Source organism: Podarcis erhardii (assembly GCF_964252035.2).
Source record: "Podarcis erhardii genome assembly, chromosome: 1".
Classification (NCBI taxonomy): domain Eukaryota; kingdom Metazoa; phylum Chordata; class Lepidosauria; order Squamata; family Lacertidae; genus Podarcis; species Podarcis erhardii.
Genome location: NC_138497.1, coordinates 75128544 through 75147027, shown reverse-complemented (window position 1 = coordinate 75147027; position 18484 = coordinate 75128544). Strand labels below are relative to the sequence as shown.

General features: G+C 39.5%; 1 protein-coding gene across 3 annotated transcripts in view; it reads left to right on the top strand.

The window, feature by feature from the left end:
- The window catches only part of KCNQ1 (potassium voltage-gated channel subfamily Q member 1), a 285672-nt gene that overhangs the window by 77604 nt on the left and 189584 nt on the right, over positions 1-18484 (top strand). The window contains exons 7-12 of one of the 3 annotated variants that reach the window (XM_081840771.1): positions 10288-10398; positions 11077-11172; positions 12720-12848; positions 14021-14162; positions 16376-16402; positions 18141-18206. In XM_081840771.1, the coding sequence (XP_081696897.1) occupies positions 10288-10398; positions 11077-11172; positions 12720-12848; positions 14021-14162; positions 16376-16402; positions 18141-18206 (571 nt within the window). The remainder of the gene's footprint in view (positions 1-10287; positions 10399-11076; positions 11173-12719; positions 12849-14020; positions 14163-16375; positions 16403-18140; positions 18207-18484) is intronic. The other 2 variants (XM_081840772.1, XM_081840773.1) reach the window with 2 other exon arrangements.

Here is an 18484-nt window from a genome sequence, read left to right as displayed (position 1 = left end):
CAATTGCAAATTTACTCAGTGTTTGCTCTCGTTGCTTTCACTTGACACCAGTTAAGCTGAATCTGGATACCACCATCAAGATAATGCAGACTGCAGGTCTTTGCTGGAGCCACCTTGGTCAACAGCATGGACAGGCAATGTCCAGGGATATTTGGACAGGGGGGACCAGATTTGCTAAATGAGCACATCCAGTTCTCCAAATAAGTGTTGTACAAGTACACCACACATTCAGTAACTGAGAAACAGATTGACATTTTTCAGATTTTTATCTCTGTTATGTAGCCTTCTATATGAACTATGAATCTCCCCCTTCCATATTCTTATATGTAAAATAGTAAATACAATGCAATCTCTTGTGGAATCAGCAAACTTGCTTTTTAAGCTTTAAACTCTTTCTAAGGGGCTACATTACACTACAATGTGGTCAGCTTCTTCAGAGGAGTGGCTTACATAGCTTCTTAATTAAAGGTGGCAGATGCAACCATATGCAAAAAAGGCACTGCCTTGATTTTGGCAGCAAAAGTATACTTTTGTCAAGCATGAGTGGCGCTTTGTAAGGGCTGCAAAGCTTTCCTCAATAGGAATGGAAAAAATTAGCCTATAAAAAGAAGGCAAAGCAAAAGGAAGAAAATACAGTCCCCAGCAACATAAGCAGTAATATGCATACAATCTGAATACAATTCCCATTGCTGAATGATCCTCTGAAGATCGGAACAAAAAGATTTCAAACCAAGTGGTCAGGAACTAAAACATAAGACTGGGTTTCAGAGATAGCAGATTCAAGCTAGCCACAATCTCAACTGCAACCATTCTTTCCCCCAAATTTAGGCATTTTAAGACTATGTTTTATTGCTTTCGGTTGGAAGCTAGAAATCAAATTAACCATGATGTTAGAGATGCATGAATGCATTTCAGATTGTATTTTTCTTTTGCTACAAGCGGCTCCAGTGTGTGTGTGATATGCTATGAAGGACTGGAGTGGGGGCAGTGTCAGACCCTTCCCTCTGTGATACAACCCAGGCCCAGATCCCTCCTGAAGCTGGTGAACATCCATTCAAGCTGAATGTTGGAAGATTCAGGACAGATGAAAGAAATAACTTCTTCACTCATAACATAGCTAAACCATGGAACTCACTCCCACAGCAGGCAGTGATGGCCACCAACGGAGATGGCTTTAAAAGAGAATTAGACAAATTTGTTAAGGAGAGGGCTACCAAAGCCATGATGGCCATGCTCTGTCTCTGGAGCCAGTGGGAGGAGGTAGTGCTCCTAAATACAAGTTGCTTGGAACCACAGGAGTGGAGAGCGCTGTTGCACACAAATCCTGCTTGCTGGTTTCCCACAGGTCTCTCTGAAAATAGGATGCTGGACTAGATGGGCCATTCGCCTGATCCAACAGGCTCTTCTTACGTTCTGGTGTTGGGGGAAAACATAGTGTCAGTGGCTATTAAACTGTTGTTGTTGTTGTTTAGTCATTTAGTCGTGTCTGACTCTTCGTAACCCCATGGACCAGAGCACGCCAGGCAATCCTGGCTTCCACTGCCTCCTGCAGTTTGGTCATACTCATGCTGGTAGCTTCAAGAACACTGTCCAACCATCTCGTCCTTTGTAGTTCCCTTCTCCTTGTGCCCTCCATCTTTTCCAACATCAAGGTCTTTTCCAGGGAGGTCTCCAACATCAAGGTCTTTTCCAAAGAGAATTCTCCAAAGTATTGGAGCCTCAGCTTCACAATCTGTCCTTCCGGTGAGCACTCAGGGCTGATTTCATTAAGAATGGATAGGTTTGATAAGACAACAGGCTATTAAACTAATCAGTGGCTATTAAACTAATCCCAAACTACAATCTCCTCCTATTTTTGGACTACCACTCCCATCATCCCTTGCTAGCAGGACAAGTGGTCAGGGATGATGGAATTGTAGTCCAAAAACAGCTGGAGACCCACGTTTGGGAAACCCCGGGGGAAATATAGGAAGCTGTCCTTTTGGTGATTGTTGCGTGATGCTCTTGCATCACGATTGCATCGTAACTGTTGCAAATTGCCCCTAAAAATATGTTACCTTTGAACAACCCTATTTCAAAGGCATCACTGAGTAGTTTGACTGGAATATAGCGACTTTGATCATGAACTCTTCTGTCACTACTAGATTTTACTAGATGAAAAGAGAAATAAAATAAGACATCCTAGACTTTAGATTTCTTACATACTTATTTCAACACAAGAAAGATTAAAAAGAACAAACTTTAATATATGCCACTTACTGTTAGTTGTGAGCATGAATCAGACTGAGCTCAGCACTTTTCTGTCCCAGTGGTTTAAGTGGCAGGAATAAACATGCACTGAACTTCTTCCTATTTAATTCAGTGGGATATAAAAGTGTTTAATTTTGGCTAGAACACACACATGTGTCACTGTGATTGATAGTGTAGAGCAAACGTTCTACTGTTTCCAGTGCATTTGAGTAGTAAACAGAACAGCTGGCATGCGGCAGTCTATACTTTCTGAAGTAAAACAACTAGGCTATTAAGTTTTTGTTCTAGAAAATGTCGCAAAATAACAGCAATTTAATTATACTTAGAGGCAACGTGCATAATTTGCCAATCACTGCTACTTTGAAACTTCTCTTTATTTTTCCTGGATTTCTGCTGGGTTCTCAAGAAAATGAGGACCAGCTTTTTTTAATGGTGTGCTCCTTAAACACCCCTATCTGTTGTCAATCCACAACTAGAGTTGTCTGTTAAAATCATCCTGATTAATAACATCGTGTATTTTCCCATAAATAAATTACATATCTAAGTAATTATAAACCACATGAATGGTATGTAAGAATGAATCTTTTTCAGTTACTTACAACAGAGATATCTGGTTCAGGCAGGGGGTGTCGTGGAACAATTGCTCACTCACAGTTGCCAATTGATGCAAATGTTTTCAAATATAAAATTGTCCCTTGCCCAGTACTGAAGTCACTTTTCTAAAGGAAAAAAAAAACCATTCCCAACCTGCTTTTTTATTTTTTATTTGGGCCAGTTTAAAGGTCATAAGGTGGAAATTCTAAATCATCCCTATATTCCTGCCAGGGACATGTATATAGTAAATGGCTATGGCCACAATCCAACAGGTGACTGAAATGCAGCCAGCAATTTTCCATTATGCAGCAGCTTGCACTTTGGGCTCTTTGCCTTCAACAACATTGGGACCTGTCGCCACATAGCAAATTTCTTCCCATTATAATCTGATCCATAAACTGTGAACTCTTTCTCATACATAAAAGCCTGGTTCCAGATGGTCACCTAAAAACTAACCTTCACCGACTTGGTGCCGTCCCATTGTTTTGGGCTACAATTCCTGCCATCCCTTGCTGTTGACTATGCTGGCTAGGACTGGTGGAAGTTGTAATCCAAAAGATCTGGAAGGCACCAGATTCAGGAAGGCTGACCTAAACAATGGCACAAAGGAGAAGATGGGAGAAGTATGTAATCTTCAGGGTTGCCACAGTTTGCTCACGATCACCTCGATTCAAACCATGGTTTAGGTTGTGCACCCCTCCAGACTACACCTCCCATCATCCCTAATCACTGGATATGCTGGCTGGGGCTGATGGGAGTTGTAGTCCGGAAACATCTTGAGGGCCACAGGTTGAGCACCCTGGTTTAGGGGATCGTCTGAACGAGGATAAACTTAATTTTCATGACTGCGCTAGGCAGGATCGTGGTTTGAACACATTATTCTTCAATGTGAGACCATTTGCATAAAATAAATATGGGCTTAAATCAGGCATGGGTGCTAATTCTGTTTGTAATATAGTGGTCCTGCTGCTCCAGTCATTTAAAATGAACATGCAGAACTGTTTTGATAATCTGATTTCCATGTACTCTGTGGGTTTTGCAGGGCAACGTTCTCTTTGGGAAAGAGGATTACAGATTTATAACGTTTCAGCTGACGATGACTTTGCCCTAGCAGAAAGCAATTCCACTAATACACACTAGTGCACCTAATTATTGTAGCCCCACACTCTCAGTGTTGCCTTCTGTATTGCATTACATTGTGGACTGAAGGGACCATCAACCCTCAGGAACAGCTTTTTAGGAGGTCAGAGGGTTTAAGTGGGCAGGAGGGGATCAGGTGCCCTAGCTTGAATGGGGAGAAGTGCCTTACACTCAGTCCAGTAGTATGAAAATCTGTTTGTTTGTTTTTAAAAATTGCAGGTTCAGGAATAATGGTAGGAATGCAACAGCAGTCAATCTCAGAGTAGAATCCTGCAGTTTCCAGAATCCATCCCAGGTGGTTTCTATCCTTGCAGCATTAACAAAACCAGTTCAAATGAAACTAGCATTCTGCCAGGGTTTGAAATTGCTGCCACTGTGAAAGGACTGTATTTTATTATCCAATAAGTATTGGGCCCTGGTGTCTGTGCAGTCTCTAAATACTTTAAAATTCCATTTGCATTATATCCCCCACCCCCGCACAAGTTTAAATGAATCAAGCCAGTGTTTGTCACTATTAATCCATGTACCTTTGGTTATGGTTTATTTTCTCTTTGTTATCAGCTATTTCCGATGGTAATCTTAACTTCGCTGCAGCTTCATTTCTCTAGACTATTAAACAGGGATGAGATTAGTCATACAACCACTCCTGTGGTGATTCTACTAGATCAAAGCCTTGCAGTGAGAAATGACTGTGTGTGACCATGCTTTTAATTGAAACATTTAGCTTTTCCTGCTGAGTTGTGATGAAATTTTAATGTGATAACCTATGGATAGACCTTTGTTTGCCCCTCCCCCTGACATTCCAGTGCATTTACAATGAAATTGCAGAATCCGTTTAATCTTTTTATCAGAAATTACAAGTCCACAACTGTGGGTGGAGGGAGGGTAGAGAGCAAAGCAAATAAGAAAACCCACACAAGGTACAGTTTCAGGCAACATGCTTGGAACCCAGTGTTACTATGACTTTTCTCTTGACAATTACTTCTGAGATTTGGCATAACAATTTTACTCCAGAACCAGTCCACCAAGCATTTCCCCCAACCCTTTTGCTCTGGAACAATTTGCTGTTAGATTTCTGTTTCTTTTTTAGACAGATGGTCCTTTTAAATTGTTTTATTGTTACTGATACTGCTGTTCTGCTGATAGTATAAGCTGGCTTGGGGAAAATACTTTGAAAGGTGGAGAATAAATGAATATGTTTTTCTTTTAAATGTTTTTTAAGCAACATTACAGTCTACAGATTGACTTCACAAAAACACATGAAATTAAAAACAATACAATAATACTGCAAAAAACACAGATTAAAACTCCACTGTGCACTTTTTTTTTTATAAAGAGCAGTCACTATTAATAAAAACACAGTAATTAATTGAATGTGGATTGAAATGAAAATGTATCTAGAGTTCTCTTGAAAGTTGTTTTGTGCTTGTTAGTGCAGCACTTTGGTTATTTGGATATTAAGTGATAGGCCAAGCTTTCCATAAGCTTCTGCAAAGATATTTAGGATGGTTTGGAGGTCATCCTCTGAGTGTGCACACACTACGTTGTCACCAGTATACTGAAGCTCTATGATGGAAGTTATGGTAACCTTACTCTTTGTTTTCAGCCTACTCAGATTAGACAGCCTACTCCGTTCGATATATGATTTCTACCCCAGTGGGGAGTTTCCATTTGACAATGTGTAGGGTCATGGCGATTAAGATAATAAAGTTGGGGTGATAACAGATCTGTTTAATGCCTGATCCCACTGTGAATGGTTCACTTTGAGAGCCATTGTTGCCATCATATTATTGTGGAGGAGCCTAATATGTGTTAAGATTCCTGCTCCGTGCTTGCAGACATGGGATTGTTGTCTATCACATGACGATGTATGTTTTGACTCCACAGTGTGGGAAGCGACAGGGACAGGATGTTTGTGTTACTGTGTTCCGTGAAGTGGGATTATTGTCCTGAGTATTTATATTTAAATAAAGTAGATTAGCCAAAATGCTGAGTTGCTGAGGTCTGTTACGCATGCTGCAAAGACTCTGCGGATCCCTAAGTGTGGTGGTGTCTGTTGGCATTGGTCGCTGTGATTTTCGGGCAGAAGAAAGCTTTTGAAGCTCCCGAACAAATGACCAGGAGGGAGAGAACATGCCAGTCGGGCATGTGTCTATACCAGGGTCCTACTCGAGTGTAGGACGAACTCCTGACAACAATATGTTCACAAGTTTATCTGGGCAGCTCATTTTCAGAAGGACAGTCCACAGGGCAGTATGGTTTTACAGTGTCGAAGGCTTTAGTCAGGTCAATAAACACCATATATAAGGGTTGGAAAGTTAGCAATGATAAGGCCATACAAACTTCTTCAGAGGGGGAACTCCACAAATGTGAGACCACCCTGAGAGAAGACCCTATCCCTTGTACCCCCCCCCAACTAATGTTTGTACTGATGGGCAGGAAAGCAGGGCCTCAGAAGCTGATCTTAAAGTCATGTGGGTGCTGGTGGTCCTTCAGATAACCTGGTCCCACGTTACTTGCCCAGAGTTTCTATACCTAAGGTTATGTTCTTGAACAGAAAACCTTTGGAGAATTGCCCCCAAATCAGGTGGAAACTCAGGAATAATTATGTATTTAATTTTCCCCATATTTAAATTGGACTTTTTTTTTAAAGAGCAATACTACATCTGGGTTGTATCCAGTGAAGTCATTGCATGAGCAGAATGAGTTTTGCCTGTGCAATAGAACCTCACCTATGCACCCACTGAAGCCCCTCAAATTTGCTGTTGGGGTCTCCCTACTTTCTGGAGCAGATTTGGAGGTGGAAGAGACGCAGAAGGAGAGGAAGTCATTCTACTCATGCAATTACTTCAGTGGCTTCAATTCTTGGCTAATTAGTATACGCAGAATATATAACAGAGTGGTCTGCATTTGTGCTAGCTAAGCTCTCTTATTTTAAACATGGTGCTTCCATTTTATGTTTCTAAAATTGCTTACAGTATCTATCTGTGACTAGCCTGTACCTACCTCACCATACAATCCATTCTAGTCATGACCCACAGAATTTGGTGCAGCTATTGCATTTGTCCATTATTGACATTTATGTATTTATTTAATAAAATTTATATACCATTTGATTGGGTTTTTTTTAAAAAAAAACAACAACCCTCAAAGCATTTTACAAAAATACATTTAATCAAGCTTCTTATATATTTACTAAGGGACAAATTCCAAAGAATTAAACATTAAAAATTAAAAAATAAAAACTGTGTTAGTTTACTATAGAAAAAAGGGTATTATGGCACCTCAAAATATGCTTAGAGTAATTATGGGTTAGGGTCCAGTTATATAATAAGTTTGTGGGATGTAGTATACAAAGGTTTATGCTGCAGTAAACGGAATGTGTTACAAGGTTCTTTGTCATATTGACTTAGGATATGTCTGCATGCCAATGAAAGCCCACCAACAAGGCTGTAACATTTTAATGAAACAACATAATTATTTGTTTACACATCATCCTAGTCTCATGGGTGGCTTTTCATCTGACTGTCATTGTTCTTTGTGAGTTATGTTCTTATAACTTTCAACTATACTGGCCTTTGCTGGAAAATGATACCATAAACTTTTCAACAATGCTGAATGCTTGGCTCCAAAGCTGTTGGAAGAGCTAATACATCCTTCTGTGAATAATAGTGTTGTAAAACTATCCAGCTGACCAAACAAACCTATTCAAATATTGTCTCCCTTTTATTTTTTACAATTCTAGTTTGTAATAAAGAGGCTTTCAAGAGCAAATAACTTATTCTGTACAGCCCCCCCTTTCCCGTATTATGTAAATAAAACATGCTTACAGATTTCACAACAGTTTATGTTGGGCTTGAAGGTAACTTTGTATTATGATAGCTCAGCTTACTGAAGTGAATTGTAAATAAAATGGCAAATTCTCTGCTGTTGGGACAGTCCACAATCTGTTCCAGCCCCATTGTAATTGACACGAAATTGTGCAAGAGGATGGAAGAGAATTGTGCAATGGAGTCTTTGACATTGCTGCTACATTTTGTTATACCTGCTTGTTCAGGACATGTTCCTGAACAAGATAATTGCTAGGTTTTTAAAGGAGGCATGCATTACATACTAGCTCAGTGTTCTTTCCTCCAATTGCCAGTAGCACTCCACAGTCTCAGGAAGTGGTTTAACTTACAACTTGTTTTCTAATTTGTTTAACTGGAGGTACCAGGGACTGAACCTGGGGATTCCTGCATGCAAAGTTATTGTCCTTTCTGCTTCAGCGTTTTTCCAAAGCCTAACATGAAAAATTGGAAATTTGGTGGGAAATTGAAATAATCTCTTCTTCTCATTCACAATAATGAGCAGCCTATTTCTTTTCAAAGCAGTGTTTTAAACTGATGTTGTTATCCAGATGCAAATCCTTCAATTCCAAGATTCATTTGTGATCATCTTAGTGATGTTACTGCTTCTTTTAAATACTGGATAATACAATCAGTTTCAGATATTTGGTACAAGAGTGTCATCCTATTTTTAAAGAATATATTATTTATTGTATAGAAATCTAGACACATGCACAAGGATGATTTTTTTTGACATTTAGTATGGCACTTTTTGTATGTGCTGATATAAAAAAAAAGAATATCCAAAAGTACTTCTGCTACAGTACTTGTATTTTCTCAACTTTTCCTCTAAAAACACAGGGCTTAATACACCTGTGCAGTTTTTTGTGTGTGAAAATATTATTGGAAAAAGAAAGAAAATGTTCTGGGCATCTGAATACTCTCATCTGCTTTTGTTGCTGAAATGGACTTCATTATTTCTGTAAGGTCTTGAATAAAGTCTGACTTACATTTAGCCATCGCTTACTGCAACCTATATAAAATTTGGTGCAGTGCAAATGCTGTGACCATCGTCTCCTTAAAAGCATTCTTCTCAGGTGTTTGATTTTCATTTCATATTAGTTTCCAGACACCCTCTAATGAAAGATGTGAATCGGTGTATCATAATATTGCAGGGATCAGCTACTGACTTTAGATCTGTCCCTTTTCCTTTTGACATCATTGCATCACTATAGTACTTAAAAATATATAGTTGTTTCATGTGGCATTTTTCACGCTTCCTTCTGTTTTCTTAATGTATAGTACCCATGCATTAGGAAATACCTTCTTTGTTATAAATAAAATTATCAATGTAAAGTTTGTTTTTACTTGGGCTGGTATGGTTTTCCCCAAAGAGAAGAGTGGGATTTGGGCAAGCTGCCCATGGCCCTGAAACCTGATGTACTGTAAAGTTTTCCAAGTCATAAAGGCCTAAATTAAGGCTTTGAATTTACAGCATGTTAACATGAGCTATGTTGTAATTCAATTTCCTGCCTTCTTTTCTTCCTCATGAATTAAAGACTGTTTTACTATTATAAGTTTCTTCAATGCACTACACGAGAAGGATAGGTTTCTTATGTATGCAGATGTTTGTGAAATTATACAAAATAGCTGTGGCACAAGAGTAATGCAAAGATTTCTAATTACGCAAATTAGCTGCTAGTACCTAAAGTGCAGAATCTGAAATATTTTGTTGGAGGTGTTCCTAGTAAAGAAGAAAACAGGAAGGAATGCCTGGTATGTTTAGCTACCATAGAGATGTGTAAAGAAGAGGGGAAGAGGAGTCGGTAACTTGTTTTCTGATTACTGTCTTGCAAAATCTTTCTGATTTTCATGCACCAAGATACACTGTTTTAAGTTCCTTGGAGAAAAGATGGGGTATAGATGTAATAATTAATGAATAAATGTTTAATAATGAGGGCTAAAAGCATGCCTTTAGAAACAGAGTTTATTAAGGCCTCCGGTGTACTAGAAAGACAGACTCCTAGCTTCTTAGTGTGCTGATGACAACAACAGCTTTTCAAACTCTCTGAAAGTAAGTACTGGAGGAACCCAAATACTTAACGAGGTTTAATGGTTCGTATATACATAGGTCAGAGAGGCAATAATGCAGGGCCACCCATGAGGCAAGGTAAGGCAACCACTTGTGGCAGAAGGATCCATAGTGGCAGTAGATCTGGTCTCCGTAGAAAGCATTGCCTGTAGAAATCACTCTTGGTGCACCACAGAGCATAGACACTCAGGTCCTTCAGAGACCTGAGCTTACCATGCTCTTCTGATTGCATGGGGAAATGAATGGCATTTTCAGAGTAATTAAAAAACGTGTTTGTTACAATGTATGACAATTATCATCACTCGGTTTTTATTGAAATATCAATAAATTTATGTCCTAATAATGTGATAATGTGTTTTAATAATGCTTAATTCTTACTTTCAGGTGACTGTAACAACCATTGGTTATGGAGACAAAGTGCCTCAGACGTGGATAGGGAAAACCATTGCATCTTGCTTTTCTGTGTTTGCAATTTCATTTTTTGCCTTGCCTGCGGTAGGTGGTTTAGAGTATTTCAGTTTGTTTTTAAATAAGTTTAAATTCATATGCATACATGCAGTATTTTCTCATTGGGAGGATTCTTACATATATGAGTTCGAACACTCTTGGGCAACTGTTTATCACTGCCAAAGTGATGAATTTCTGTGCTTGGGTGTTAATCTGTCCGGTTAGATTCTGCCCAATACTGTTGGGGCTACCATACTTTTTATACAATAGTTACACACAAGCCCTGGATATTTATGCATCCATGCTTTTATCACAAGCATGTTGTATCATGAGTTTTGTGGTTTGCTATTGTTGCGTAAACAATTATTAGTGTGGGTATATGTAAAATAACCATGTGCAAAAACAACACAAACTTTTAATGCGGGTAACTGCTCACTGTAGTTCCTGTGTACCATATAGCCTCTTTAAAAGTGTGACTGTAAGTAAAAGTGCAAAAATATCTGTGTCCAGTATAATGGAAGATACGGAAATACGGAAAATGTGGCAGCTCAAGTAGAACCAGCCAGAAAAAATCTGGGATGATCTCAGATTTGGGGCAAATACCATTTGAGCAGAATTTGCTTGAAATTTAATTTAAAAGGTATATTAAATATATAAAAAATATATTAAATTTAAAAGGTATAAATTTAAAAGGCATTTCTCTTCTGAAAACACTCCTTTCTTCAGGGTATTCTTGGCTCTGGATTTGCCTTGAAGGTACAGCAGAAACAACGACAGAAGCACTTCAATCGGCAAATTCCAGCAGCTGCTTCTCTCATTCAGGTAATGGTGATTAGAGCCTACATTTACTGCATATATTTTGATAGTTGTTGTTTTTTTAAAAAAAATCCTATTAGGTTGGACCCAGCAGGTGCTTTTGTGCAATGCCAAGGAATTTTGATCCAGTGGCAGGTGTCTGTTAACAAAGGCAAAGGAGCGGTTTTTGCCTATTCCCTTTACTTTCTGCAGCCCCAGCGCTCTCAGAAATCTGTTCTGGAGAATGCCAGAGCAGAATGCCAACCCCACCATCACAGATTTCAGGAAGCACTAGAGCAGGCATAGGCAAATTCGGCCCTCCAAATGTTTTGGGACTACAACTCCCATCATCCCTAGCTAACAGGACCAGTGGTCAGGGATGATGGGCGTTGTAGTCCCAAAACATTTGGAGGGCCGAGTTTGCCTATGCCTGCACTAGCAGAAGTAAAAAGGGAATTAAATATCCCAATGGTGCTTTTCCAATACGCAGCAACGGCAGCCAGAATCTTGTTGGCCCAAAAGTGGAAACAAGAGGAGATACCGACGATAGAAGAATGGAGATTAAAATTGATAGACTATGCCGAACTGGACAAATTAACTGGGAAAATTAGATTTACTAAAGACCAAAAGTTCATCGAGGACTGGGGAAAATTGGTGGATTATCTGAAAAACATTTGTGGTATAAACACAACGTTAGTGGGATTTCAAGAGGCACTGTAAAAATACAAATAAGTATTGTTTATATAAAAAAAAAGGGAATAAGGAGGAATAATGGCAATATGGAAAAAGGGAATGTGTACTAAAGGTATAAATACGAATGATGTCAGAGGCACTGAAGGAAGTTCAAAACAGGTATAATATGTTGTATTCGATATAAAATGTATAACTGGATGAAAATTAATAAATTTATTTACAAAAAAAAAAAAAAAGTATCCCAACGGTGCTAGGAGGTCTACTTAGATTCTGTCCTTAGTGCCTAGGCTTGCCATGAATCTGAAAGCTGCTCTGAGACCCCACTCCTATCTCTATACACACGTTTTGTATTTATAGTTTTGTTAAAAATACCGGTAATAAAAAGTATGTTTCATGCAATTAGTCTTGGCTGGAAATGGTAATACAGCTCTTGTTTGTTTCACTGTATTTTGCACAAGCACATTTGCTGTTAATATTTTTTGTCGTTATTTGTGTTTGGGAAAGAATACAATTATATATTGGTTATGTACATTTGTAATTGGCCTTTTCTCTTTTTGGTGTTTGTTTATAAGAAGCTGATTTTATTTTTTGTTATCTTTTGGAATGAGGCCAGTTAAAGTGGATTAATCTGAAGAAAGTCCAGCAAATGTTTGAAACTAATCTGTTTTAGTTTTTGACCCATTCTGAATTGAGGATTAACTTGCCTCATAATTAGCATGTGTTTTCTGAACTAAGATCTCTTCTCCCACCCCCTAATTTTGAATTTTCCACTATCTCTAATTTAGACAAATGTTCGTAGATTAAAAAAGGTTGCCGTTTATAAATTAATGTTGGTTTTCTGATGATACACAAATGTTTTTTTAATTCATCTAATGTTTTAGACTGCCTGGAGGTGCTATGCATCAGAAAACCCAGACTCTTCTACATGGAAAATATATATTAAAAAACCGTCCAGAAATTATCACTTGATGTCTCCTAGTCCCAAGCCAAAGAAAATTGCAATGGTGTCGGTAAGGAGCTACATTTCCATTTCCCTTGGGCATTTTGACACATTAATGTTTAAAAATAGATTGAAATGAATGCTTTTCCATAGAATATGTTTTCTCTACACAAAATAGCCTTTCTTGAAAATGTGATATTCAACGTTAGTCATAGGGCAAACTCACTGAAATCAATAGGCTTATTCTGACTGTGGCAAAAATGGAATATCAACCAATATTTGCATGACAAGATATTCTTCATATGATACAGGGTCACCGTCTAGGGGGGCTGGGGGGCCAGGACCTCCCAATATTTTAAAGTAGGGACCTGGGTCCCCCCAAAAAATTCCACAGCAGTCATCAAAGGGACACACCAGGGTGCAGCATCTTCTTCCTGGCACATTCCTTTGATGATTGCCAGGGGGCCTTCCAGGAAAGCACTCTGGCAATCTCCACCAGGGACACACCAGTGCAAAGCATCTTGGCCCCAGCGAGTCCCTTTCACAAAGGTAAGGCGGGTGGGGGTGGCGGGCCAAGTTGGCCTGGCCTGGTTGGGGGGTGTGCCATGTGTGTGACATCATGCATGTGCGACTGGGCCTCCAATGTTGGGGGCAGCTCAGTGCGTCTGATATGATATCACACACTGCCATGTATACTGGTGATTGGCACAGCCTGACTAGCTGGCAGGAAGCTCCAAGAAGCTGTGCTGAGTGTTGTGCAGTTTTCTTCCTCTGCACCAATCTTGGGAGAGGAACAGACTTTGTCTCCTAAATTTTTTTTCAGTGACAAACAGTAATGGAGGTAGAATTCTATCCTCTTGAGGACTTCCTTCATAAACTATGGCATTGACTAAGAAGTCAGTGGTTATAATAAAAGGAAGGCCGGGGGAGAAATGTAATTATGGAGTGATGGACTCTGGGAGGAACACAACATTAGGAATTCAACATTAGGGGATCACTTCATCAATACAAGAATTTCTGCTTGCCTGCTAGAGTGATTTCCCCCTCACATCCTGTTCATAAAAGAAAAGGTAGAATTGTAATTTTATGATAAATCGTAATTTTATTTCCCCTCAGTTACTTGTAATATAAATTAATTTCTTGTGTTGAATTAATTACATCTTTAGCTTAGCTCATTGTTCATGCAGTCAGGGTTTTTTGTTTTCTGTTTTTTAAGAAGATTTTAAAATGTATTCCTCTCAGGTAAAAAAGAAGAAAGGCAAGACAGAAAAAGATAATGGGCCTTCTTCTCCTGACAAAATGTTATCTGTTCCACAAATCACATTTGACCATGTGATGGAAGATCGGAAATCTGAAAACTACTTGGACTCGAATGAAAATTCTGGTAAGAATTTCGGTTAGAATTTGCATAAATTTAGCACAGCAAGCCAAAGCCCCTTTGTGCCAGCCTATGGGTAAGGCCAGATGTTGGGGCTGGGCAGAGATTCGTGTGAATTCTGCATCACTCTGCCAGTGTAGAGCGGAAGTTCCACCAGCCAGATCTCTCCAGCTGGCAGCCAATGGAAAAACCTGAAACTTGATATTCTGGAGACAGGGGAGGGAAGGACTGAGCTGGCCCTTGATCTGCTGGATCTCAAGCCATCCCATTATTGCCATCAGGCCCAGTTTGGACCCATTCCAGGCTGGCACAGTGATTTGCCTATTTCTCATCTCTTCCCTCCGGCCAGCACAAGGGCCAGGAACTGCAGATGTAGTGCTTTGACAAGCCTCACTGCTTCCTGGTTGGGGTTTGGATTATACCCTGAAATAAGGAGCTGTCATTTAACTAGACCAAATAACCTAACGAATACCTGAGCCCTGAAGAAATTTATACCTAAGAAAGTTTATAAGAGGCTGTTCTGCTTTACTGCCCACAAGTTTCAATTGTAACAGATTAAACCTACCGTATTTTTCACCCCATAGGACGCACTTTTTCCCCTCCAAAAAAGGAGGGGAAATGTGTGTGCGTCCTATGGGGCGAATGCAGGCTATCACTGAAGCCTGGAGAGCGAGAGGCATCGGTGTGCACCGACCCCTCTCGCTCTCCAGGCTTCAGGAAGCTATCCGCAAGCCTTGCAAGCCCGGCGGGAGTTCCTGCGGGCTCACAAGGCTTGCGGGCAGCAGCCTGCAGCCCCGGCGAGTGTCCGCAAGCCTTGCGCGCCCAGCGGGAGGTCCCGCTGAGCGCGCAAGGCTTGGGGCGGCAGCCTGTCACCCGAAGCTCGCGGAGCCCTCCGGAGGGCTCCCCGTGCTTCGGGCGAGTGTCCGCAAGCCTTGCGCGCCCGGCGGGAGGTCCCGCCGGGCACGCGAGGCTTGGGGCGGCAGCCTGCAGCCCAAAGCACATGGAGCCCTCCGTAGGGTGCCCCGTGCTTCGGGCAGGTGTGCGCAAGGCTTGGGGCGGCAGCCGCGGCTGGGGGAGGAAATAATTTTTTTTATTCATTTCCCCCCCCCCAAAAAATGAGGTGCGTCCAATGGGCCGGTGCGCCCTATAGAATGAAAAATACGGTACGTGTGCTTGAGTGTCTTTGTCGAGTCTCTTTTAAAATATTTTACTCTTGACTTGTAAATATTTCCTATAGAAACCATTTTATCCAGGGATTTTAGAAAGATACTTTATGGATCTATATACTTAACACCTTAACACCTCCTGACCATAATCTTGAAGATTAGCACCTTTCTCAACATCTATCTAGCGCTTTGATTATTTTTATTTATTTTTAAAGAAAACTCTCTTGCATCCTTAGTTTCTTTCCCCCCTTAGTTTCCAGCATTTATTTGAAATCTGAACTGTGATACTGAGGAAAGGAAACTAAAATGTTTAACTAAACCAAAGCCTTAATCTTCATCTCTGTTTAGACTGATTTATTTATATATATTATTATAATTAACAGTACGACACTATCCTTCTAGGGTCCGCAGGCTACTTATTCACTGTTCAGTTGCTTTCTGTTCTGCATGTGTCTTCTGGGTAGCCTCCATTTTTTAGAATAATAATCTGATTTTTCTTGTTAGCTTTCTGCCACATCTTAAAAAAAACAAAACGATTCTGAAGAATACTTGCACAGATCATAAGCGTTCAAGGAAAGCACTACTTTGCTTTCCTTGAACGCTTATGATCTGTGCAAGTGTCCTCCTATATACCTGCTACTCACACATGGGTATTTTTAGAGCTCACATCCCTTTCCTTTGAGAGCTTGTTTGCCAAGTTTTTTCCAAGTAAATTTCATTTTTTTTTTAAAAAAAAAAAGTGCTGTAGAGAGCAAATATCAATGGGGAATACCACATTGGAATGCATATCAGGTAGCAAGTTCACATGCAGTTCTTGGTTTCTCAATAGGTTATGTAGTACAAAAGATGTTAAAGCTTTCTTTCACTGCTTTCTATGCCCAAGTGACATTAACCTTTAACTGTGACTTTCACCATTTGAAGGGCAACATAATCTATAAGCAGGTACTAACTCCAGTTTAGAAACAAAGGTTTCCTTTTCCTTCTGACATCTATTCTCCCTTTTCCCTCCTCCTCCCTCTGTTTTCTTCCCTCAAAACTCTTACAAGTGTACAGGACAAAAAGGAATGTTCAAATTTCTTGGTAAGTTAAGGAAATTTGTATTTTCCTACAGCATGCCAGACACTGAAAACTTAACATTGCTTGCAGTGCTTTTCTTATGCTCCCACTGGCCATTGGCTATACTGCTTTTCTGCTGACATTCTGCAATTGAAGTGGGACAAATGTGCATTCTTTCACATCTGTCCTTTATCATGATTCAATTAGTAATGAAGAAAAGTAGGATTTTTAAAATAAAAAATCCTGTTTAATTACATGATATACTCTTAACATTGTCTCCCATAATTGCATTGTAGGAAATGAGTTAATCCACTGTCTTTACTCAGGGCCATTTATTTTCTTTCTTCACTTGCTCATTTGTAACTGATTAGGATGACATGTGAATCCCATTGTTTTATATTTTTATTTGAAGTCTGCAATAAAAAATGCAGTGCAAGCTTATGCATGTTTACTTGACAATAAGCCTAACTGGATTCAGTAGGGCTTACTCCTAGGTAAGTGTTCAGAGAATGGCAGCCTAAGAATCTCAGCTCATTACATTTCTTGAATTCCTAATTGCAATGAATATTTTCCTTATTTTTAAAAAGATTCAAAATTTTAGTCCTATTTTTATTATGGTGGGAGGGGGATGAGAGATTTAGGACATGATTCATCATAGATGTGTCACTTTTAAATCTTATGTTTCAATGGGATATAGTTAAGAATGTGGTTCAGTTTCCCCACTGAATTCCCAGTAAGACCTAAAAGAACTTAACATTTACAGGATCATGTCCTTAAGATGTTTACTGGATAATGTATAGGACATTTAGGTTTGCTGAAACTTGAAATTATATTATATTAAAATAACTAAAGTAGACATAGAATAATTCGCCTATTGATTCTTTTAAAGATGGCCTCTGGTTGTTTTTAAGCAAAGAATACATGGAAGCTTTCCCCCCATAAGGAGTAAATTATTTATTTAAATTAAAATCCTTGGGTTACTTTCTTTTACTCAAGTGCATAAAGTAGAACTCAGCCATAAAATCAGTGACTAAAGTTATAAGCAGCTGGTAAATTTTAAAAACCTATTAAATAAGCAACACTTCATTAAGAAGCCTTAAACATTTGCAGATCTTGCCGTGGCTAAAATCTCAAACCTGCTAAGTCAGACTGACCAATCTGAATCTGTGATGAAGTTTAATTTCTAACCTGTTGTGAAGTCTTACCCATTGTTTATCTGTAGAAAACATCTATTCTGAATGTATCTTCAAACATTTCTCTTCCACATTTCTCCCAGAATTTAAGGAGGCTTACAATGTTTCCCCTTAACATAAATATAGTGGGACAAAATGTCCATATACCTTCCATAGTAGAGGTTACTGAAATTATAGGAGGCCTTTTCTATTCTCATTCTTTAGGATAATACAGTACCCATGTAGGGGGGAAATGAGGGGGGGTTGGAATGGAAAAGTGAATAAGGGGAAATAGCCAAGGACATGAGAGAAATATTTAAGAAGTCATAATGATATTACTTATCTAATGTTCAAAAATGCAGGAAGGCTCAACATGTATTAGAGTAGTTTTAAATTATAAGGAAGAGAAACATATTGGTCATGTGCCTTACCTGCAAGAAGTATTTTTAATACCTGTTTTCCTGTTGTTTAAAGATTAACTGATGCAATTTTGGCTTGGATTGCATTACTGCCTCTCTTGACTTTCTTCCTTTCTTGTTCGGTGTTCTGTGCACTGTCTCTCCTACCCCTCCTGTCACCTGTTCACTCAGTCCGACAGCATTCCTGGTCATCCTTTTCTACAGAGCAGCCATCTCCCAGTTCTCCCCCTTCTCCAGGTAAATCTTGCATCTCTTTGCTTCATTTGCTCAACTCTGGGCTTGTAGACACTACATTTCGCCCATTCTGTTACAATTTATGGGACAGATTGGGGTTTCCTTTCAGAAGGTAGAACTATACAGTGGTACCTCGGTTTATGAACTAAATTCGTTCTGGAGGTCCGTTCTTAACCTGAAACCGTTCTTAACCTGAGGTACCACTTTAGGTAATGGGGCCTACCGCAATTTCTGTTCTTATCCTGGGGCAAAGTTATTAACCCAAGGTACTACTTCCAGGT